This window comes from Apis mellifera, linkage group LG13, assembly GCF_003254395.2.
Source record: "Apis mellifera strain DH4 linkage group LG13, Amel_HAv3.1, whole genome shotgun sequence".
Lineage (NCBI taxonomy): Eukaryota > Metazoa > Arthropoda > Insecta > Hymenoptera > Apidae > Apis > Apis mellifera.
In genome coordinates, this window is record NC_037650.1 from 10,748,556 (window position 1) to 10,774,219 (window position 25,664).

At 23.3% G+C, this 25,664-nt stretch overlaps 4 protein-coding genes across 4 annotated transcripts; all 4 read right to left on the minus strand.

Annotated features, from left to right (window-relative positions):
• Positions 1–1,080: 1,080 nt before the first annotated feature.
• LOC112939925 (cytochrome P450 6a13-like) lies at positions 1,081–4,507 on the minus strand. Its single transcript, NM_001365200.1, has 6 exons — positions 4,261–4,507; positions 3,141–3,488; positions 2,420–2,945; positions 1,867–2,088; positions 1,431–1,682; positions 1,081–1,249 (listed from the first exon to the last, which is right to left on the minus strand). Exons 2-6 carry the CDS (start codon positions 3,471–3,473, stop codon positions 1,086–1,088), a joined length of 1,497 nt encoding a protein of 498 aa, NP_001352129.1. The 5' UTR covers positions 3,474–3,488; positions 4,261–4,507; the 3' UTR covers positions 1,081–1,085.
• A 2,596-nt stretch (positions 4,508–7,103) lies between these two features.
• LOC551028 (cytochrome P450 6a14-like) lies at positions 7,104–11,326 on the minus strand. Its single transcript, NM_001365199.1, is given in 6 exon segments — positions 7,104–7,594; positions 7,670–7,921; positions 8,045–8,263; positions 8,347–8,872; positions 9,163–9,507; positions 11,209–11,326. Coding segments are annotated over 5 exon segments (1,494 nt in total). The 5' UTR covers positions 9,496–9,507; positions 11,209–11,326; the 3' UTR covers positions 7,104–7,430.
• A 2,847-nt stretch (positions 11,327–14,173) lies between these two features.
• On the minus strand, positions 14,174–17,779 carry LOC725087 (probable cytochrome P450 6a14). Its single transcript, XM_026444745.1, has 5 exons — positions 17,444–17,779; positions 16,610–17,135; positions 15,697–15,918; positions 14,692–14,943; positions 14,174–14,411 (listed from the first exon to the last, which is right to left on the minus strand). The coding sequence occupies exons 1-5, from the start codon at positions 17,777–17,779 to the stop codon at positions 14,242–14,244; spliced, it is 1,506 nt and encodes a 501-aa protein (XP_026300530.1). The 3' UTR covers positions 14,174–14,241.
• A 4,369-nt stretch (positions 17,780–22,148) lies between these two features.
• On the minus strand, positions 22,149–25,390 carry LOC107965400 (probable cytochrome P450 6a14). The gene is made up of 6 exons (XM_026444746.1): positions 25,372–25,390; positions 24,670–25,061; positions 23,814–24,336; positions 23,078–23,299; positions 22,579–22,833; positions 22,149–22,350 (listed from the first exon to the last, which is right to left on the minus strand). The coding sequence occupies exons 2-6, from the start codon at positions 25,003–25,005 to the stop codon at positions 22,181–22,183; spliced, it is 1,506 nt and encodes a 501-aa protein (XP_026300531.1). The 5' UTR covers positions 25,006–25,061; positions 25,372–25,390; the 3' UTR covers positions 22,149–22,180.
• Positions 25,391–25,664: the final 274 nt, after the last annotated feature.

The window sequence follows — 25,664 nt, forward strand, 5'->3', positions numbered from 1 at the left end:
TATTCCTTTTCGTGATCATTTAGAAATTTTAATAACTTTTAAATAAAGATGAAAATAATAAAAATCTCATCTTCTTTTGTTTGCTTTTTTTTCATAGTTATTAACCTTTATTATATTTATGAATTATTTCATAATACAAAAATTTTAAATATATTAGAGAACACAAAAAAAAATTACAAATAATATTAAAAGACATAAAGAAATAAAAAGTAAAAAAATACTACAGAATAAACACTAATTCATAAATATTTAATTCTTTACAATATCTAATATATCTCAACTTACCTCAAAATAATTCATACTAGATTTTATGACTAGCAATAAGATTATTACATAAAAATTCAGGAAAGGTAATAGTTGCGAGAAGACTTTCGTGTATTTGTCCCTCTAGTGGCGAAGACAGAAAGGACGAGACTAGACGAACTATAATGTAATTGAAACATTCATTCATATTATATCTATATAATATAAAAAAATATATAATATAATTGACATACTTGGTATAAGTTATAACATTATTTTTTAATATTTAATTATTCTTTTATACTATATTATACATTATTATATAAATACAAATATAATTGAAAGTGGAACTATAAAAATAAAAATAAGGATAAGGAAATAAAGAAAATTACGAAAAACAAAATTAATTAAAATATAAAACATTCAAATATACATAAAATAATACACGAAAATAAACATAATTATTGTTTTCTTAATCATTTTTATAAATTAATACCAAATTTTTTTCGAAATTATTTTTTTATTAAAACGATAAATTATTATAAATCAATCATATATTATATATACAATATTAATTAAGAATTAAAACTTCATATAACAAAAATAAAAAATATTTTTAAAAAAGTTGAAAAATAATAAAAATTATATTTATAAATAATAATAATTTAATACTTGAATTAATAATAATTAATATTTGAAATATATATATTATAGTTTGAAGATGAGATCAAATTCTTATTTAGTTAATTAAAAACATGAATATTATTATACAATAATAATTATTTTTTATATATTTATATTATAATAATTATTTTTTATATATTTTATATTATATTTTAATATTAAATCTTAGTTATTTTTAAGTGCACTCCTCCTTTTAGCGTTAATAAAAAGCTACGTTCATCAGCTTTGAAGGGAATCGTGGTTTTTTCACAAACATTAACTTTATGATGGCGAAGAATTGTTATAAGACCAACCTTGCTTTGATAATGCGCAAAACGAGCACCTAAAAAAATAATTGCGAAATTACGAAAATTAAAATTAAAATTTATAAAACTGCATCGAAAATGGATTTAATTTTCATATAAATATTACAAATTATGTATCATCTGACGACATGTGTGATCAGTTATAATAAAAAAATAAGAAAATTATGCACGATTCAATAAATAGATTAAAAAACGTACCGATGCAATTTCTTGGCCCATCGCCAAATGGCAAATAACTCATAGGATGTCTACTGGCGAAAGCATCATCCTCGAATCTTTCAGGATCGAATACTTCAGGTTCCGGATAAATATTTGGATCATGATGAATACCATGCACTGGCACCCATAACTTCATGCCCTTTGGAATTGTAATTTTAGTATCTTTAAATGTATAATTTTCCATCGCTTGTCTGAATAACATCGGCAATATTGGATACTTCCTTAAGGTTTCTATGAAGAAAAAGCTAAATTAAATAATTATAAATATATTAATATTTATTCGATTCAAATTCATTTCGAATATATTTATGCAAAATATACAAATAATTTTTTAATTTAATTGGAATAGAATTTAAAATTTAAAATTTAAAAAATTTTTTTAAGTCTCTTCCTTTCAGATAGATTTAATAGATACCTTTAAACACCTTATCCAAATATTTCATTTCTTTGACATCTGTGTATGTCAATACTCCTTTATTTTTCTCGTGCATGTTTCTAATTTCTTCCCGTAATTTATCTTGTATTTCTTGATTTTGAGCTAACTCGTAAAGACTGAATGCCATCGTCGATGAAGAGGTTTCAAATCCGGCAACGAAGAAGACGACTGCTTGCGCAGTTAACAAAGTATTTGTTAATTCTGTAAAAATATATAATAAAATGTGGATACTATAAATTTTTTTCCAATCGCTATTAAATTTCTTGATATAATAATAAATAATTATTTTCATTCAAGTTTGATATAGTGTGCAATTATTAATTATTAATAATTATTTAGAAAATTAGAATTTGTGATGAAATTTGATTTCAAATCGACATCGATAATACTACGATATACTGTACAAATTATTCTCTATTATATAAAACGAAGGCAAAAGTTGATATACGAAAATGTCAATTTTACGTATCAGTTTTTTGTTTCTAGAATCGATTTTTCTTTGATGAATTTGTATTAATGCATACATATTTACCAATATTTTCCATTTTCTCTGGATGTTCTTTCAATTGCATGAGCATATTGATAAAATCTGATCGAATTATATTGTTGTCCTTTCTATATTTCATTGTGTCACTGACCAAATTTATAAAAAATTCATTGACGTCTTTCAATGTAAATATACTACCGACTATTTCGTACAAAGGTGGGAAAAATTCTTTACAAATATTTCCGAGCATCACTTTCAAATTAGGTGTAGAAATCTTCTTGCCCATTCTACGAAATTCACTATCCTCTTCCAAAAGGGAATTTGTGTTTATCCCAAAAGCGCAGCTGCCAATAACGTCGGTCATAAATTTTGCAGCTAACTCACGGCATTCCACCATTTCGTCCTTCTTTATTACTTCGTCTAAATATTTCTCTAAATTTCCCGCGCTTTCCATTATAAGGAAGAACATCTCTTTCAGTTTTCCGGATGTGAATATCGGTGAAAGTTTCATTCGCATTGGTCGCCATCTTTCAGCCTCCAACAAGAAGAGATGTTCCGACAGTGGTTCTATCTATTTACAAAAAAAAAAAAAAAATTAACATAAAAATTAACATAAAATATTATGCTAAATTATTTTTAAAAAAAAAAGTCTTGTGAAAGTCAAATTTAAATTTTTTTAATGACATTAATTTATTACTATTGAAATCAGATATCATAGAAATCATTTTTGCATATAAGAATTCTATGAATTGAAATTTTGAAATACCTTCGGAAAAATATGAAATCCTCGATCCACAAATAATGAAAAGTCTCTGATGAGAACATCTTTGATCATATCTAAATCATTAATGACAAGAAGCGGAGTTGTTCCCCCGAATATCCCAAAAACTGATTCATGTTTGTAATCGTCGTACCACTTTTTAACAGCTTCAGATGTTGACCTTTTTTGTATTATGGAATCCACAAAATTGCCAAAAAATATTATAGGTTTTGGTCCAGATATGCCACGTTTTTTCCAAAAAGTATATTTTGATGAATAATAATAGTAAATCGTGAGAATCACTATGCTTATGGCGCAGAGAATTTGGAAGTAATCCATGTTATATCAATTTTTCTATATTTCAATAATAATAAAAATCAATTAATTGCAGTAATTTTAATAATATATGTAATAGTACGTAATAACTTAAATTGCAGTGGATCATTGCAAATATATAAATAAGAATGAATAAAAAATTTAAAAATCTTTTAAAATTAATATTATTTTAATATTGATTCAAAAGAAGAAAAATTATTTTTTATTTCAATATCGATTTATTTATTTATGAGTATATTTATTTAATGAATATTTATGAGATGTAAATAATTGCAATAAAGAAATTCTAATTCAGAATTAAATACAATTGATTTCACGTAGTATAATTTAAATAATTTTGATATGATATCATAAATTGACATTTTGATATCATATATATCTAATCTCATTGAGGTGATTTCTTGATAAAATTTTATTTCATTTATATCATCATTCATTTACGTGTTGAAGGAAATTATTTTATTTCATTTTATTATTTTATTTATTGTATTTTTAAAAATTTTAAAATTAAGCAGAATTAATTTAAAATTGAGTAAATGATATGACTATAATAATGAAATAAATATATATTATTTGACAATTATTATAAAAAAATATAGATCATATTCATATTTAAAGATATCTTCAATTTATTTCGTTATGAATGCTACCTTAATGTTTATATACAATTTCATTAACTTTAAAATTTTCAATCATATTTTCTTTGAATTTCTCAATTAATCTATATCAACAATTAATAATGATACAATCATAAAAGTAGTTCTTTATCTAGAATTCAAAATATACTCACTTGAACAGATATTTATATAAAAAAGAAATTTTAAAGAATGAGATTTATCTGAGATGTCTTTCAGGACTGAACGTCAGATAGTGACTAATGTTAAGTTTTCTTCCAATTAGTTATATCAGTGTGAGTCTGATTATATACAGTGTCCTTGATGTAGCGACGATGATAGCGACCTCTACTTTCAATAAAAAAAAATTCTGAATTCTAGATAAGTATAGTATGCATATATATACTTTTTATTTTACTTTTTAAACAATTTAAAACGAATTAAATTATAATTATATATAATTTATATAATTAATATAATTATTATTATATCGATATTACTTTCGTTTGTATCCATAAAAGATGAATCTGTAAAGTAATGCTTACATGAAAACATATACGTGTATATATATTTATTACGTACCTTTTCTGTAGCGAATAATTATTTTATAAATTCAAGAAAAGAAAATAAAACAAAAATGTAATATCATCATTCAACACAACGATGCGCATATATTAATATTAATGAATTCAATGAATTCAATTTGCGGAGAATAAATTTTGTTTATCAGTCATATAATAGTTGTATTTTATGATAATTTATTGTTTACGAGAAATTGAATAAAAATTGCGTAATAATGGTCTTCTCGACATAATGTTAATAATCATGATCCATTGTATAATTGCTATTATCTATCTTATTTATATAAGTATCACTAATTTTTCTGCTATAATGCATTGAGAACATAAATACATATATCTATAATCTTAGAAAATTTCTGAACTCGATAAAATTAGTATATATATTTTTCTGATAGTGTGATCCAAAATGTTTTCAAAATTCTTGCATTCCTTTTCTTCATATTTCTTCGATCAGATTTTAGAATTAGATATAGAATTTTTTTTTAATTAAGCAATAAAAATATTTTTATATATCTTTTCTGTAATGACATTGACAAATTTCTATTTTTGACGATATGTATTCATATTTTAAAACTAATATATTAATTAATTCTTATATATATTAATATATTTAATCATCAATCGATAATATGATAAGTTTTCGATAAAAATTTGCGATTTTATTTTATTTTTAGAGATTATATATTTTTATTTATTTTTTTTTTCATAAATTTATTGTTAGAATAAAGTATCTAAAGCATAAAAAAATTATTTTAAATTTAATTTAAAAAATTTAGTTGAAATAAAAAATTTATAATTTACAAAACAGTTTTATAGATATACTTATCGAAGATATACTTATGAATATATTATATAAGAATGAACTGTGATATTATTCAATAATATAATAATATTTACGAAAACGAATATCGAAAAACGAAAAGAAATAATATAAAATTTAATAATTTAATAATAATATAAGATTTAATAATAATAAAATAAAAAAAATTTTGTTAAGTAATTTCTTTAAACTCTGTCTATTTCTACATGTAATTATCAATTGTATTTTAATTAATCCTGTAAATTATCATTATATTACTTAAAAATAATTTCATCAAAATCAAATTTCATAAAACCATATTTTATTTTAAATGGTTTATTAGAATGTGATGTATAGTTTTCTTTTTTTTTATGAAAATTTTTAATTGTTTTTTAATTTTTGAAATTAAAGAAATCATTAGATTTATATATATATTTCTTATCGTAATTATATTGTAAATATTGCATAGTGACGATATATCAGTAAAAATCTTAAGATATATCATATTTCATAAGTATGTTATTATTTAAATTGAGAAATGCGCACTTTGCTTCATAAATTTATGCAATTTAAGCAAATTTATGCAAATTTATGCAAATTTATAGTCTTATAGTGATATGTTATGTTATTATTATTTAAGCATGGGAAGAAGAGAATAATATAAATCAGAAACATTTAATTTTATAAAAAAAAAAATTAATAGAAGAAACATAAAAATATAATAAATAAATAAAATAAATATTAAAACAGAATATTTTCATAATTGATAGTACAATTAGGAAAAAATAGAAAGATGTGAAATGATTTATTTTTTATTCTTAAAGTTTATTTTTTTATTTCCTAATTTGTACTATCCTAAATCACATAATACTTTTAGACGCCGATAGATTGCGCATGAATCGTGATCGAAGGATTATTCGAACTTGAGTTCGAAATAAATAAACTTTTATATTATTTTTATAGAGATACATATACTAAGTAAATAATAACTAAATAATAAATTACTAATATTATGTAAGTTTTGTTTTAAAATTGTTTAATTTTATATTATTTTTAAATTAAATTTTAAAATAATATAATTTAATTAAAACTGTACTTGAACGTATGTTTAGAATAGTTAATTTAATTGTAATTCTTTATTTTATTTAAAATACTTTTTTTGTTTTAAAATAAGAAAAGAAAATATTTTTATGTATAAAATATTCTACCAATGTGATTTTAATTATTTAAAAATTTTATAATATTTCTAATAATATCACATTTTTAATAATAAGATTAAACGAGAAATCAAATTTAAAAATTAAATTTTTTTGAAAAATCATAAATTTTCTATTATCCTACAAATTATAACTTACTTAAGAAGATAATTGTTGCCTTAATAACATTAAGATTCATATGTAATCAGAATTAAATTAGATTTTATAAGATCAGATGTTAAGAAGTAACATTATTGGGATTATGATATCATTGTATGTTTTCTAATACGATTTTGTACATTTTATTATCATATAAAAAGATATTTCGAAATTGTTATTTTTATACATTATATATTTTATATATTATATATTTCGATTCTATTATTTTCTAAAAATTTAAAATATTTTAACACTATAATACATCTTAAAAAATACTTATATATATATTTTTAATATCAATCTTATTTTAAAAATAATTATATACTTTTAATGATACGAATAAAAAAATCAGTATGATTACTTAAATTTAATATAATTTAATTGATTATTTCAATTAATTTAATAATCATATCGCTGATAATTCTTATTGTAACGATAATTATATAATATACTTAAAAATTTGTATCTAATACTGAAACATTTTTATAAATTTTATAATCTCATAATTATCTTTTAAACTTTACAAACTTTTAACTAATATATGTTGAATAACTTTTACATATTAACTTTTGTTAATATGCATATATACATACATAATACTCATATTAATTTTATATTTTACTTATTTTTAGATTGATACCTCCTTTCAGTGCTAACAAAAATTGAAATGGATCACTTTCGTATGGAATCTTAGTTTGCTCGCAAACATCAATTTTGTGATTACGAACAATTGTTATAATACCAATTTTGCTTTGAAATTGTGCAAAACGTGCACCTAAAAGCGATAATTAAAAATTAGGAAAATAATTCTGCGGATTATAATCCGTTATTTTATCTTATCTTATCGTACCAATGCAGTTTCTTGGTCCATCGCCAAAAGGTAAATAACTCATTGGATGCCTGGCAGCTACAGCCTCCTCATCGAATCTTTCGGGGTCGAAAATATCAGGATTTGGAAATATATCCGGATCATTTTGAATTCCATACGGCAGTATCCACACTTTTATACCCTTCTCGATAGTAACTTTAGTGCCCTTAAACGTGTAATTTTCCTGCGCTTCTCTGGTTAGCATTGCCATTATTGGATACTTCCTTAAAGTTTCTATTCACGAAAGAACGAATACTTTGTTAGAAAAATAATACACATAAATTAAATTTTTTCTACACCGATAATTTAGTGATTAATTTAATAAAAAGAATCTAATTTTACGTAATTTTTGTTTACCTTTGAGAACCTTGTCCAAATATTTCATATTTTTAATCACATCGTACGTCAATTCTCCGTGTTTTTCATAAACTTCTCTGATTTCCTCGCGAAGCTTGTCTTGGATTTCCTGATTCTGCGCCAGCTCGTAAAGGGCATGAGATATCGTGGATGAAGAAGTTTCGAAACCAGCAACAAAAAAGACAAAAGCTTGCGAAGCAATCATCGAATCTGTCAGCTCTGTAAAAAAAAAAAAAGACATTGAAATGACATTTATAATTTTTTTGAGAGAAAAAAAAAGAAATTGATTTTAAACGACATACTTATAGTTTCTAATTTCTCTGGATGATCTTTAAGCTCTATCAATGTGTTGACAAAATCGGGTCTAACTATTTTGTTCTCTTTTCTGTAATTTATCGTGTCCTTGATCAGATTCGTGAGAAATTCATTTACTTCTTCGATTTGAAGCTTGTGACCGATCACATCGTACAATCCTGGCAAAAATTGCCTGCAGACATCTCTGACTATTGTCTTACACGTGGGCGTGAATAATTTTCTGCCGATTATACGAAACTCGCTGTCCTTGTCCGATATGGAATTCATGTCGATCCCGAAAGCGCAGCTGCCGATCACGTCGGTCGTAAATTTCGCAGCCAGATCGCGGCATTCGATATATTTCCCCCTCTCCGCTATTTTGTCCAAATATGGCTCCATATTTTTCGAGCATTCTATGATGAGCGGGAACATCTCCTTCAGCTTGCCAGAGGTGAATATCGGCGAGAGTTTCGCTCTCATCGGCCGCCATCTTTCCGTCTCCAAAGCGAACAGATGCTCTCCCAATGGTTCCGCCTTAGAAAAATAAACCTCTCTTTCTCAAAGATTAATTGTTTAAATTAAATGAAAGCAAACAGAATGATAAGATAACTGTTACAATCAATCGTTTGATCGGTATAAAATGTATTAATTCACTTCGTGAATAATTTCAAATAGCTTGTTTTAATTATTTTAATTATATTCTTTCTTTTTTCTTACAAATTACTCATCCTGAGTGAATAAGCAAAAATGCACGGGCAATAATAAATGTTATTGCAAGATAAAGGATGAGGATCGTAATGAAAAATTTCGATGTAATATAATACCTTTGGAAATATGCGAAAACCTCGGTTAGAAAATATTGAGAAATCCTTGATGAGAACATCTTTGATCAGATCTAAATCGTTGAGAACAAGAATAGGCGAGGATCCTTCGAATATTCCGAACATTGGCTCGTTCTTGTATTTATTGTATAAAAATCTCAATTTGTCGTTTATCGATATTTTTTTGAGGAATACTTCCATAAAATTGCCAATGATGATAGTTGGTTCTGGTCCAGGTATTCCACGAACTTTCCAATAGTTGTAAATTGAGGTATAGTAGTAATAAATCGCAAGAAGCATTATGCAAATGGCGCAAAATATTTGGAAAAAATCCATGTTTCAAATATCCTGTATATAAATAAAATAAAATTTTATTAATTGAAGCACGTTTATACTAACTTTTTATTATAAAATATATACATATATTTGAAAATTCTTTATTAACTCGTAATTAAGTTCGTGATTGGATCATTATCGTATTAAAAAAAAAATTGGAATAATAAATTTAAACAAATATCAACATATTACATTGAATAAATGTCTAAAACAATTGATGATAGAAGTAATTGATAATCATTTCTATTAATGGAGGATTGTATCCTTGAACCACACTATAAAATTTATCGATATCGTTTATTTTAAATCTTTTCTTTCGTTCGATGAATTGTCGAACGAAATAGTCATTTCTTCACATTTTTTTTCGATGTATATAATTTTTTACGGAGGAAATGAAAATAAATTTTAATTTCAATTCAAAATGAATTATCTTCAATGATCGTTTGAGACGTTTAGAGAAATAAATAAGAAATAAATGGTTGAAGTAGCAATGAAGTCAATCTTCAGCGACATTGAACAATTGGTATCTATGAAGAACGTAATTGCTTTGTTATATTACTAGAACACTTTATCATCAAATTGCATTATTTAAACTAAATTTAAAATAAATAAAGTTTTATTTCGATTGGTATATTATTTGATTTAATCCTTTCTTTTTATAAACATCGTAATATTTTTCCATTCATTTTGTTGTCAAATTTTTTTCAATATTTTTCAAAGTTTTCAAAAATTTTGAAAAAATTGTGGATGAGTTAACTAGTTATCATATATATATCATATAATGATCGAAATAATATTCGAAATAAAAATCAAAGCAAAAGTGAAATGTATATATTTAAATACTATTGAACAATTGAAATATAATATATCTTATATATCATAATTTATATCTTATCTTATCTCTATTGTGTAACGCTTATTTTTTTGAAAAGTAATTATATATGTATTAAATAATTTTTGCATTGAATTATATTATGTAGATATTTTATATAGATTTTTTTATATATTATATAGATATTTTAAATATGATATTTCATATAAATATATTACCACTGCAAGTATATTGGTTACGATTAATATAACAAATGTGATAAGAATTATCATTTGTTACATAATTATTTATAATATAATAATTTATTAATTAGATTAAATACAGTTAAATGCATTATCATATCAGCAAACTAAATATCAGAAGAAGATATATTCAATAAATATTTATTAAATTATTTATCAAATAATAAATAATAAATAAATGTCATTTTGAAAAAAAATACTTATATCTCAATTTTCACACGAAAAAATGGGAAATTGGATTTTGTCAACTGACGATAGATTTAATTATTATATTTTTCCTTTTTTTTTTATTCGAAACTTAGTTTCAATATTGAAATAACATTGTGATATAATATAGTAAAAAACTAGAAAAGTGATATGTATAATACATATATATATATATTTAAATAGACGCATATCTAAAAATAATAATGATTTTTATAGAATTTCTTGGAAAAATGGATGATTAATTTTTCAATTGTTAATAATTTAATCGTTAATAACGTTCATAATTTTTTTTTAATTATTCTACTCAGTTGCATATTATGAATAACATGTTAAATTTTCTGAAAAATTAAATCTTTGAAAAATGTGAAAGAATAATTATTCGTTGCATGATTGAAATATAATGATTATATCAAAAACTAATTTTTTACGCACTTATATGCACTGCTGATCTATTGAAACAAAATTGTTGCAAATTGTCCAGTCCTTGTGAGATAAAAGAAAAATCTGCCTGAGATTTATTACGTATCACGGTCGAACGTCAACTGATACTAACGGAGTAAGTAACACGAGATTATTCTTGTTTTAGAGAATGATGATGTAATAAAAAAGATAAATTAAATGGGTGTCTACATTGTAAGTATCAATTTAAATTAATCCTTGTTCCGTATTATGCATTTATTTCCGCTTAACAAAAATAGATGTACAAATATTCAAAGAAAAATTAAAAAAAAATTTTTTTTATTTCTTTTTAATTTATTTATTATTGTTTCTTGTTAATATATAAAAAAAATGGGAAAAAATGTGACTTGATATTTATTATAATTAATTATAATCCTCAATTTATTATTTCTAATAATTCAAAATTTGTCAATTAAAATATTTGAAAAAATCATTTATAAAATAAATTAACATTTTTCAGAGTAATTGAATAACAGAGTAGCAGAATAGAAAAAAAGAGAATCTCAATGACTTTTTAATAATTCTTAATTTAAAAATCTATCGTTATTTTTCTTTAATTATTTTCTTTAATTATTTTTAAGTATAATCCATTTTTCGGGCATATTATGAAAATGAAAATGAATTTTTTATGGATCAATCTCATAATGGATTTTTTGTTTTTTCACAAAGATGAACTGTATTGTATGTATCATTATTAATCCAATTTTCGTTTGATAATTTACGAAATGTATGCCTGAAACAAATAATATAAGATGATAATGATTTAAAAAAAAAAAATAATAAAAAAAGAAAGTTTCGATCCAGTGTTAAATTAGAATAATTTATAATATTGAAAATTAAATTATTAAATTAAAATGAAGTGAATTTTTAATAACTTTTTTAATAACTTAATCAAAAACCAATCCTTAACTGAGTTTAAATTTTTTTTGAGTTGTAGTTTATTTAACAATTATATATAAAAAAAAATAAAAATAAAAAAAATATATTAGAATGTTTTCTTTCTTTTCAATTATTTTAAATTTAAATTATACTATTTTGAGCTTAAAAGAATGTCGAATTATTATTTTATTCATACTCTGTAATTTTTTGGATCACCAAAAACTAAAAACATCATGGAACTCCTTATTTTCATATTCTCCTCTGTAAACCTTTCGAGATCGAATTTTATTGAATCTGACTAAAGATCTGGATTATTGTGAATAGCATACATTGGTATCTATAAATTCATTTCCTTTGGCAATGATAAATTTAATATTTTGAAAAATGCATTTTTCTCTTCTTTGCCAAGTTTAGAAATAAATTAGAAATAAATATTTCCTTAATATTTTTGTATAGAAAATAATGTATACAAATCTAATTCTCAATTTCTCTTTAGAGGATCGATTCTAGAGACCAGAACAAACATAAAAATTGGTAAATAAAAATATATTGAAGTTTATTTATTTATTAAGTTACTGGCAAGGTTTTAGATGAAACGAAATAGAAATAGAATGACATGGAGCGCCACGACGTGGTGCAATGATGTAACAAAAATAATATTCTTACTCTAATATCTCGCTCCATCTAACGCAAATTTAAATTACTTATAAATATGGCTCAATCGATATTTATATATTTTAATGTTTACTTTGGCATTTAAAATTGCTTCTAAAAGTATCCCACGAATACATTAATCATTCTATATTTATCATAATATTAAAAGATTTAATATTAATTTTCTTTTTTATACTTTTACAATGGAATAATATGATTCTTATCTTTAAATACTTTGTTCAAATATATCATTTATCTTATAGTGTCATATCTCCTTTATTTCTTCTTTTTAATTTCTTTAGTATATCTTAGTAATCTTAGTATAATTTAGGCTAATTCAAGATAATACAAGATATTGGCGATAATGGTTGGAAGAAAGTTTCAAAACCAATACAAGATAAATGCTTATGCATAAAAATATTTATAGCAAATATTTACCTAAATATGATGTTAAGAAAGAGAGATGTATCTTATTTCGAATTTGAATATAAGTAGCAACATAAATAGTATTAATACGTTGCAATTGCATAAAACGTATATTATAATCAAGCAGTTACGTTTGCATGAAAAAAAAAAAATTATTCATAAATATATATTAAGAAAATAATCTGATGAATGATAATAAATGTTTATAAATATCGCCAATTATATTAATAAAGAAAAATGTTGCATAAATATAAATTAATTAATGTTTTATTAAAAAAGTATAAGAAAAAATCATACGCATACAAAGTAATTACATACATATATATATTTATAAATTACATAATATATATAATAAAATAACATGTAATAATATAGTAGTAATAATATTCATATGTTTTAAATTAGATTTACGTATCAAAAAAAAAAAAAAAAAAAAAAAAAGAAAAAGAAAAAACTGAATATATTAAATATAAAATATATTAAGTGTTAAATAAATATAATAGTATAACATTTTTTTTTCTAGATACGTATAATCTTTTTTTAAAATATTTAGATTCAAATGTACAAAATATTTTTCTAATTATTAAACATTTTTTTATCTAATAACAATTAAATAATAAAATTTTCTGATTAAATTTTAACAATCCATTTCTTCTTTTTCATTATTTAGTATTTCCAGTTTGAAATTTCTTCTATTTCTAATTTTTGTTTTTTGATTCTAGTTTGAAAAATCACTTATTAAATTTGTTTGTTGTTTTTATATTTATTAAATGTGTTTTATATTCATAGGAATATAGGAAGAGAAAGAAATTTAAAAACTAAAAGAAAAAGAAAAAAAATAATGCTTGCCAATTTTATCCTTTTAAAATATAACACAATTTCATTATAACACAATTAACAATGACTGTAATAATTACATATATCTCAATAATTATATATATATAATATATATATTATAAATATGTATAAATATTCTTATAATGTTTATAATATACAATATGTATATCGTAACATTAAACAATTTTATCAAATTAAAGGAACATCGTATCAATTCTGTAATTTGGTTATCTTTAAGAATATACCCGTTAATGGTAACGAAATGAATGAAAATGGGTCATATTTATAAGGAATTAACGTTTTATCACAAATTTCAATCTTGTAATTAGAGAGGATTTTAATTAGTGCAATTTTTGATTGGTAAATCGCAAATCGCAAACCTGGAACGAAATATATTATATGTAAATATAAAATAATATTTAAATATATATATGGATATATTTCTTTTTTACAAATGCATGCACTCTAACTTTTTTCTATTATGAAAAATTTCTTAAATATCTATATTTTATATTTATTTTTAAAGTTTCTCTATCAGAATTTAAACTTTTTCTATTGTCAAAAACATAACTTTATCTAATTTTAATTATTGTAAAACAAATGTAAATATCTGCAAAATTTTCCAATGTACAATACGTTTCTGTTAAAATCGATACATACCGATACAATTTCTAGGTCCGTGTCCAAAAGGAAAATAGTGCATGGAATGCCTTTTCTTTACCTCATCCTCCGAAAATCTTTCAGGATCGAATTTTTCCGGATTTGGATAGATACTCGAATCGTGGTGAATAGGATAAACTGGTATACAGATCAATGTGTTTTTGGGAATTGATACTTTAGTGCCTTCGAAAGTATAATCCTCGATTGACCTTCTGCTCAGATATGGCAATACTGGATACTTTCTTAGCGTTTCTGTAAATCAAATAAAAATGAAATCACTATGAAAATAATGATGGAACGTCTTTAACGCGTTTTGATCTTAAAATATGACATACATATTACACCAAACGTTTAAAATGAACGCAGTTAAATCGAAACAATGAATAAATTTCTAATTTTAATTATTCAAAATTGAAAATTGATGGATATTTTTTTTAGCATGAACGAACGTAGGACAATTATAGCTCTACAATTTTTAATATATATGATCAACATAACGTTGAGTATATAAATAATAATGGAGATTAGCCATGAAGATCTAATAACTGGATTATGGCAATAAGCTTTTATTTCATTAAGTTTGAAGATCATTATATTCCTTCAATTTTTATATTTTTTACATAGAGATTCACTTAGAAATTTTCCTTAATTCATTTATTATTAATAATTAAGAAACAGAACAAGTTGAGAACACAATTTTTTCTTTTTTTTATTCCAGATTTTAATCTTATTTTTTAATGCGAGAAATTATTTTTCAAATTTTTGAACATTTGCCGAATATTTTATAATAGAAAATTTTAATTTTTAATTGTAATGCAATTTTTTATAGGAATGGAAATATTCAGATTTTTTTTTTATAAAATCATGTAACTTTTGTATTACGTATGTCATTTTTTGCAGCAAATCTTGAAACGAAACATGAAACTTTCACATCTAGATACAACAAATTTCCATACCGAATATGATTATCGATATTTTACATTTAATTCCAAGTTAATTACTTACCTTTAAATGTTTTATCCAAATATTTCATTTCTTGTATAGTTTCGTATTTCCACTCTCCGTCATTATTCGCCTCGAATTCCTTAATTTCTTGTCGCAATTTTTCTTGAATATCAGGATTCAAAGCCAATTCATAAAGGGTATTAGCTACTGTCGTCGAGGAGGTCTCGAAACCAGCAGCAAAGAAAATGAATGCTTGAGCGGCTAACAAACCATCTGTCAAATCTATAATAAAAATAAGAAAAATGAATATTAGAACTATTGAATATTATGTTAAAAAGTTGTTAATTTGTTCAATCATTTTCTCCAAATGTGCTAATTCTATTCAAGAAGAATTATATTTCTTGAATAGAAAAGATTGAATGATGAAAATTTTAAAAATTATAAAATAAATTATAAACAGTACTTTTCTATTATGTTAAAAAGTTGTTAATTTGTTCAATCATTTTTTCCAAATGCTAATTCAAGAAGAATTATATTTCTTGAATAGAAATAGAATTAAATGATGAAGTTTAAAAATTATAAAATAAATTATAAACAGTATTTTTCTATTATGTTAAAAAGTTGTTAATTTGTTCAATCATTTTTTCCAAATGCTAATTCAAGAAGAATTATATTTCTTGAATAGAAATAGAATTAAATGATGAAGTTTAAAAATTATAAACAGTATTTTTCTATTATGTTAAAAAGTTGTTAATTTGTTCAATCATTTTTTCCAAATGCTAATTCAAGAAGAATTATATTTCTTGAATACAAATAGAATTGAATGATGAAGTTTAAAAATTATAAAATAAATTATAAACAGTACTTTTCTATTAAAAGTTTCAATTTAGAACAATCTGGTAATTTTAATTTCGTACAATTGTTCGTACATTGATTCGTAAAGATTTATCAATTTTAAAAATTACATACTAACCGAGACTAGGAACCTTTTCAGGATGTTTCTTGAGTTCCATGAGTATATTCATGAAATCCGGTCTGACAATATTGTGCGCCTCTCTAAACTTGAACGTGTCTCTGGTCAACTTCAACATTATTTTCGTTTCTTCGTCCGGTGGTAATATACGAACGAGTAAATAGTGAAGCATAGGCAAGAATTGTTTTATCCTGAGTCTCAGTATCTTTAAGAAATTCATAGCAAAAATTTGTCTTCCGAATCGACGAAATTCGCTCTCCTTTCCCGACAACGAGTTCATCTTGATGCCAAACACGCAACTTCCAATTACATCCGTGGTAAATTTGGCGGTAACTTCTCGTACGTCGATCGGCTCTCCTATTTCCACCAACTTGTCCATATAAGTCACAAGATGATTGGAGCAATCAAGAATTTGAGTGAATGTCCCTCTCAGTTTACCGGTTGAGAACACTGGGGACAATTGGGTTCTTAATGGCCGCCATTTCTCTTCCTCCACTAAGAAGAGATGCTGGGTCAGTGGATCTGCCTATTGTCGACAAATGTAAACGAGAAATTCAAAGTTTAAAATATTACACATTAAGAGAAATACATAATAGAAAATATTTAAAGATTTGTGTTTTGAAAAGTTGATCAAATTATATTTCTAATTATTGTCTAAAAATATGTATCTAGGAAATTACAAGGAATTGAAATCATTTGTTCTTTTATTTGATACAAAATTTGATAATTTGATGAATTTGTAAGAAATAAATTTTCTTTGAAATGAATAAATGTGGAAAATGTGCAATTAATTATAAGAAATAATTATAAATATTTATTCGTGTTTATACTGACTGAATCACTTTTCGGGAATCCTCGATTTGGAAACTTGTAAAAATCTTTAATCATGATATCCTTGATAAGATCGGGATCTTTGACAACCAAGGCAGGATATGTTTTCATAAATACTCCGATCAAAGCCTCGTTTTTAAATTCATTGTACACCCTGGTTAAAAATTGGAAAGGCGCTTCCTTGCCTAAAACTATCATCAAGACATTGCCGAATCCAGGTAAAGGCTCTGGTCCCGGTATACCACGAATTTTCCAAAAATTGTTTCGAGCCGTTATATAATAATAGAAAGCAATGACTATTACTATTATGCCACAGAAAATTTCCAAATTGGCGATCATTTTTTAAATTTGAAATTTGAAATTAAACATCAATCTGCAGTGAACTGAAAAACACAAATAATTCTTAATTAAATAATTATTAAAATTTAATTTAAATAACGATAAAATGAATGATGCACGACAAAATTTTTTTTTCAAAAACTCGCAAAAATAATAAACGAAACAATTATATTGTACGAAATAATATTAATTATGAAATGAATTGTTCGTTGTTTATAAAAACAGTCGTTGGATAATTTCTTATAAAAAAAAAAAAAATATATGAATTTCATTCGTAATTTTATATTTTTATAAAGAACTATTTGATGTTTAATTTTAACGTATAATTTTCGAATTTATATGATACATTTCTTTTTCTTAATTATCAAAATTTATAACTTATATTTTTGAATTTAAATTAAAAAATTCACGATTCAGTCTTCACTTAATAAATTATTTTGCTATCATAAATTTGACTGCGTCCAAATATCCGATATTAAGAGTTAAAAATGGAATGGAACTCGAATTGAATATGAATAATTGCTAAATTTTAATTGAATGTAATATCTGAATTGCAATTATTAATATTTACTTTTTGTACTGCTCGGGGTATTGGTATAGATTCCCTATCCTAATACTACACCGAAGGCGGTTCAACATTCACTGCACATTTGTCAAACAATTTATCAGATTTATAACATCTGTTAGATAATTACGTATAATTACACATACACATATACACATGTATAAGAATTAGATATGCTTAAGCAGATTTTTTGCTACATAATATAAATATAACAAATAAAAAAAAGAATATATATTTATCGATTTAATATTATCTTCTATATTTCAGATCTAATTTCACATCTTTATTTTTATTTATTCAATTTTGCATATATCCATGGCGTTTGTTTTTCAATTCATGGCGAATTTAATGGAAATTTTGTAATTTTGCAATAGTGTTATTGATCTTCTACATTATATATGAGACAATTAAAAAAAAAAAAGAAATTTTCGAGATTATAAAAAAAATATTTCGTATGAAAATTGTAATTAATTTCAAGGAGAAAATAATTTCTTCTTTTTCTTTCTTTCTCTCTCTCTCCCTTTCTTTTTATAGTTTTTTGTAAATGAACGTGCAAAGATCAAATTTATTTCAATAATATAACACTTTCAAATACATTCGATTTTTTAATCATTTTTACTAATCATTTTTTATAAAAAAAAATAATAAGTTATTAACACCATACTGTTTTTCATAATTTATATAAAAAATTATATTTAAATTTAAGTTTTTAAATTTTTAAAATTAAATTTAAAATTATATTTAAATTTTTTTATACAAGATATATTTCGTGAAATACGTTTTAAAAAGTTAATTTTCTGTCGAAAAACAAGGGCAGAAGTTGTTATATAAAAATTATTTATTAAATTATAAGCAAATTAATTTGTATTAGATGAAGAGAATGACATGTCATACCATGGAGTATTTATGTATCAACTTTTGTGTTTATTTTGGCTTTTAGGATCAAACATTTGTCCACAAATATATTAAATAGCTTGTATATTAAAAACAAGAATGATTTGGTAGCTTTCTTTGATGCTTTTCTTAATAAAAAAATCTGCTCTATAATTTTTTCCTAGATTCTTATGTTATGTTTTTTTTAAAACTGATTTTATATAAAAATTATGAATTCTGGAAACAATTTGCAAAATTTATATTTTTATATTCAGTATATTAAGAAATTTAAATATATGATTTATATTAAGAAATTATTAAAAATTAAAAAATCGAAAAAAATTTTTAAATTTATCGAATAATGCTAATTTAATTAATGCTGTGAAATGAGCAGAGTAAAATCAACGAAATCATATGCGCGATTTTCGAAATATCGTATAATAAAAATAAAAATAATCTATTTTTTTCGGTATAGTTGCGACATTGCAATTTAAAAAATGTTTTTTTTTTCTTTTCTAAAAAAGTTAAGGTTACATTATGACATATTAATTAATTCTTAACAAATATTATAAAAATGTGTTATTAGCAACAATTGACGTAAATATACAGCTGATCGATTAATTGCAGTTTTTATATTCATATTTATATGCGTATTGAAATTGCGTAAATATACTGAATGTTTATTTAAGTTAATTAAATTATATTTTTTCAAGTTCATTCATCACATTAAAATCTTTATAATTAATATTAATAAAACTTTATTGATAAAAAATTTATAAAAATCTTTTTTGGTATTATTGGACAATTTTTTTTTTTTTTTTTAATATCCAAATTTATTCCATGAGATTACAATTCAGGTATTTCTTAATTTTATTTCCCAATTTATAAGTTATTATACTGCATCCACAACTATAGCTATAATAATGAACAAATGAATAAAGAACAAAAAAAGATGTTCGTTCAAAAAATGATACATCCTCAAAAATTGATATATTTATGATATAGTTACGAATAATAGCGAATTATTGATAGTACAAATTTAAAAGTAATTTAAAAAAGTAGAAAATTTAAAGTATTCCATTTGAATATCTATCCACTGTTTGAATAATGAAACTACGATTGTGTCTTTCAATAAAAGATAATAAAATTCAATTTGACACTTCTTTTAATTTAAATATTTTAATAATTATCATTATTAAATGATCGATCATGAATATTAAAATCAATCATGAAAAATTAATTATCGTGTATTTATAAATTATGAATGCGATGTCGCCGATATTTTTTATTCAAACAATCTGCATATCTTGTCGAAAACTCGTTTTAATCGTAACGTAAAAATTACGAATAATTAAAATTTTCTTGAAAAAAAAAAGTAAAAGAATTTCATTTATACAAATTTCTGCTTTTCTTTAAACAATAGTTAAAATAATCTTATATAATATTCTTTTTTATTTTTCTCACACAATAACATTCATTGTTCATCAATTTATATTAAAATGTAAGCGAATTAAATTTATGATTATGATATTCTATTATTTATTTTATACATATAACATACAAAATATTGATATATTCGTTAGAAGAAATTTATTATTATATTTTATTATTATATTATTATATTTTAGTTTAGAAAGAAATTTAAAAATTCTTTTTTTAGAAACTAAAACAAATACAAAAATTGATATGACGACAATGTCGTTTGAAGCTTCATTAAGTCATAATTTAATAGAAATATTATTTTTCATAATTGATAATGATTATTTATTAAATTTGCGTTCCATATAAAATTTATATTGTTCGAAAAAAATATATAAATATATTAATCCTTTGAGCTTTAATGGTGACTCTCCACCACCATTTTGATGGCCATTGAACAGAGACAATATTTATTTATGTTTGATTTTTTTAGAATATCGCTTCATAAATAGGTTCCTAACCTTTTTACGTATAATCTTATGAGATATAGAATAATATGTCATTAAATAGATTTTTTGAAATTGTACCTTGATCGCAGATTGAGCGATATCTTTGACAATAGAAATATTATTTTCAAAGTTGTTGAGTATTGTGAGCATGAAATAAGTTAATGAAATTAGTTCAGGCGAAGATGAGTTTGATTTTTCGTTATTGAATGACGAAATTACTTCAAATTCATAAAGAAATTAACGACAGAGGAAACCATGATGAATATGGAGATGAAATAAGAAGGTGAAAGATAAGAATAATAGATAATAGTGAATGTGAAAGCAATAGTTGTAGCGAAGATATCGCAGAAGATGCAGAAAATCCCAAATATGCAGAGAATCGAAAAATATACGAAGAATACAATTTGTACGAAAAATCTGCAGAAAGTATCTTCGAATATAAATGAGCCATTACATTTTTTTCAAACTATTTCTTATTAGTGAAATAGTGCGCAAAACGAATAATTATGCAATTATTTACAAAAATTAGAAGGAAAGGCACTATTGCTTTACTTGAAAACCTGACAAACCGAGGATGCATCTTGGTTCATAAAATATAATTGCTTAATTGATTCATGAAATATCGTAAGAATATAGACTTTAACTCTTTTCATTCCTGTTTCACTTTAACACTTTATGAATTATTGTAGATAATATATCACTTGCGATAAATTTTTCTTTTCTTTTTAAAATTATTAATTAATTACCACGCTTATTAGTTATTATTTTATTTATTTTCGTAACAAAATCATTTAACTTGTTATGTTATGTAACAATGTTTCATTGCTGCACAACTATCATTGATAAATATAATGACATAAATATAAAGGATTGTTTTGTTTTTGCACACAAGATACCCGTTAAAGTTTATAATTAATCACGACAAGTATTTATATACAATTTAATTAAACACCATGCAATTTTTTAAATATCAAGTACAATTAAATTACTCACATAAATATAAATATAAATATTTATATAAATAATAATAAATATTCAATCTTGTATCCTGGTTATTTTCAAATACAAGCCGCCTAACGGTACTAAGATAAACGAAAATGGATCATATTTATAAGGAATTAATGTTTTAGAGCAAACATCAACCTTGTAATTACGGAGGATTTTTATCAGACCAATTTTTGTTTGATAGATTGCAAAACGTGCACCTGAAATAAATTCGTTAAACTTAAATAAAATAAAGAGGAATATGTTTTCAATAATATATAATAATATACAATAATATATATATAAAATAATAATATATATATAATAATAATATATAAAAATGTTATAAGTTCATCGAATCAAATCAATTATTATTTTAAAACTTATTTAAAAGTTAATTTAATCTCGAATTTGTATTATATTATTGTATTATTGTATTATATACGTGCCTATACAGTTTCTTGGCCCGTGTCCAAAAGGGAAGTAGTGCATGAGATTCCTTTCCTTTATCTTATCCTCGGTAAATCGTTCAGGATCAAACTTTTCTGGGTCTGGATAAATATTTGGATCGTGATGAATGGGAAAAACGGGTATCCAGACCAATGTACCTTTGGAAATCGTTAATTTAGTATCGCGAAATGTATAATCGTCGATGATTGATTCCCTGCTCAAAAATGACAATGCTGGATACTTTCTTAACGTTTCTGTAAATAAAATCAGAATCAATTATGTTATTACAATAATTAATTTTTTAAAAGTTAGAAGTTAAAAGAATAAAAATTATAACAATTAACTTTTTAAAAATTAAAAGCTAGACGAAAAAATAAACTAATAAACTTAAGAAATTATATTTTTAAAATAAAATAAATTTAAATTAATCCATAAAATAACATAAATCAAAAATTAAAAGCCAAGATAAATTTTGAAGAAAAATATCGTAATACTAACCTTGAAATATTTTTCCCAGATATTGCATCTCTTTAATGGTTTCATACCTCCACTCTCCGTCATTCTTTGCCTCGAATTCCTTAATTTCTTCTCGCAATTTGTCTTGCATATCGTGATTCAAAGCTAATTCGTACAGAGCGTTGGATATTGTCGTCGAAGAGGTTTCGAAACCAGCCGCAAAGAAAATATATGCTTGTGCGGCTAACAGATCATCCGTTAATTCTGTATATGTATGAAAATAAATAAATTCGATAAAAATATGAAAGATTTCAATAAATAAATATGATACCTAAAAAACAATATTAAATATTTGTTTCGATCTTATATTTCTCTGCCAGTTTCATCCAACAAGGATTATCTGTATCTCGTTGTGTCTTTATTTAATTGAATTTAATTTATGTGATAAATTTTTAACATCTATTCAATAATAAATAATAATAAATAATAATGAATAATAATCATTTTCTCCATTTATTTTTTACTCGTAGAATTCTAATTTATTATCGTTTCACAAATTTATAAATAATAAATAATAATAAATAATAATAAATAATAATCATTTTCTCATCATTTATTTTTTACTCGTAGAATCCTAATTTATTATCGTTTCACAAATTTATAAATAATAAATAATAATAAATAATAATAAATAATAATCATTTTCTCATTTATTTTTTACTCGTAGAATCTTAATTTATTATCATTTCACAAATTTATTAAAAATTTGTATACTGACCAATATCAGCAATCCTTTCGGGGTGTTTCTTAAGCTCCAGAAGTATATTCATAAAATCCGGCCTGACGAGGTTGTTCTTCTCTCTATATTCCATCGTCTCCTTGGTAATTCTCATAAACATTTCCATTTCCTCGTCGGGCAATATTTTGCAGAGCAAGGAATGAAGGAAGGGCGTGCTTTGTAGCAACCTAATCTTCAATATATTTGTAAAATTAGTGGCAAATATGTTTCTACCAATTCGACGGAATTCATTCTCTATTTCCGACAATGAATTCATCTTGATCCCAAAGACGCAGCTTCCGATTACGTCGGTGGTGAATTTGGCAGCAACTTCACGCATGTTTATAGAGTCTTCCATCTTCGATAAAGTGTCTATATGAGTCACAAGATCATTGGAGCAGTTAAGAATTTGCGCGAACGTTCCTTTCAGTTTGCCCGATGTAAATACCGGGGAGAGATGATTCCTCAGCGGTCGCCATCTTTTCACTTCCAGAGCGAAAAGGTGGTTAGTCAACGGAACTTTCTGTATTCGTTGAAAGATCGTATTTACTTTATTACATTTTTCTTATTATTAATAATAAATTAAAATAAATATTAATTAATTAAATAAAATATTATAAATATTAATTAATTAAAATATTATTAATAATAAATTAAAATAATAATAAATTAAAAACATTTGTAACGAAAATAACTCTCAATTTCAGTTATATATAAGATCCATTAAAACTTCATAAATTCCAATTTTTCATTTTATTCCAATATGAATTGAATGTAAAAAAAAAAAATGTTTATTTATTGAAATTATTTGATTACAAGATATAAAATTTCTTTCACATTATATATGTATACTTACTGGATTCGTTTTTAAAAATCCTCGATTCGCGAATTTGGAAAAATCTTTAATCAAAACATCTTTGATGAGATCAAAATCTTTGAGGAGCAGGACAGGCCTTCTTCTAAAAAATATCCCAATCATCGGTTCGTCCTTATATTTATTGTATATCGTAGTAAGCAATTGTGAAAACGATTCCTTTCCAAACATTACTGTCCACATATTTCCGAAACCAATGGTGGGTTTTGGTCCAGGTATGCCACGATTTTTCCAGAAATTGTTGTTAATCGTTAAATAATAATAAAACGCAATAAGCACTATTACGAATCCACAAAGTGTTTCCAGATTGATGAACATTTTTTTAATATTTGGCGAATCACAAATTTGGACAAATTATTATAATTTGTTGTTTGCTGCAAAATATGAATATTATTAATTTATTCAAACATCACGGAATAATGGAATATATTTGGAATTTAAGATACGTTTTAATAATATATAGTAAAAAATTGCATTATTTTTCTTAACTTTTTAAAATATTTGGAATAATTTCTATGTAGCAAAATATTCGCGTATTTTTCATTAATTTTTCAGAAACATATTTATTAAGAATTTTTTTTTCATTCAAAAAATTTCATTCAAAAAATTCATAAAATGATCACCATCTATTTAAATAACATAATAAAAATAAATATTTCGTTAAAATTATTTATCTTTAAGTACCTTAAATTTTAATTATTATGAATTTACAAAAAAAATTTTGCTTTTGTCGAATTCTTTTCTTTTTTTTGTTATATCGACATTCACTTAATATGTAATATGATTTTTTTAATTTATTAATTTTTGAAAATAAACAACATTCAGCACAATTTTCGTATATTACACTTCGTATATTACTTTTTTCACACGATAATTGAATTATTAGCGAATTTTAAATTAATTTTAACAATATTAATCTTTTCTTTTGAAAAATAATAATATTAATCTTTATTTGTATGATATCTCTTGATATCTCT

Bases quoted from the DNA above. Each gene is read 5' to 3' on its own strand.
- LOC112939925 (NM_001365200.1), bottom strand. From the start codon at position 3,473: ATGGATTACTTCCAAATTCTCTGCGCCATAAGCATAGTGATTCTCACG. The intron at 2,089-2,419 runs GTAAATATGTAT...ATATTTTTACAG, and splicing joins AGAGAAAATGGAAAATATTG to AATTAACAAATACTTTGTTA. The intron at 1,683-1,866 runs GTATCTATTAAA...TTTTCTTCATAG, and splicing joins TTTGGATAAGGTGTTTAAAG to AAACCTTAAGGAAGTATCCA.
- LOC725087 (XM_026444745.1), bottom strand. From the start codon at position 17,779: ATGATCGCCAATTTGGAAATTTTCTGTGGCATAATAGTAATAGTCATT. The intron at 17,136-17,443 runs GTCAGTATAAAC...TGTCGACAATAG, and splicing joins GATTCCCGAAAAGTGATTCA to GCAGATCCACTGACCCAGCA. The intron at 15,919-16,609 runs GTTAGTATGTAA...TTTTTATTATAG, and splicing joins TGAAAAGGTTCCTAGTCTCG to ATTTGACAGATGGTTTGTTA.
- LOC107965400 (XM_026444746.1), bottom strand. From the start codon at position 25,005: ATGTTCATCAATCTGGAAACACTTTGTGGATTCGTAATAGTGCTTATT. The intron at 22,834-23,077 runs GTTAGTATTACG...TTTTATTTACAG, and splicing joins TCTGGGAAAAATATTTCAAG to AAACGTTAAGAAAGTATCCA. The intron at 22,351-22,578 runs GCACGTATATAA...AATTTATTTCAG, and splicing joins CGGGCCAAGAAACTGTATAG to GTGCACGTTTTGCAATCTAT.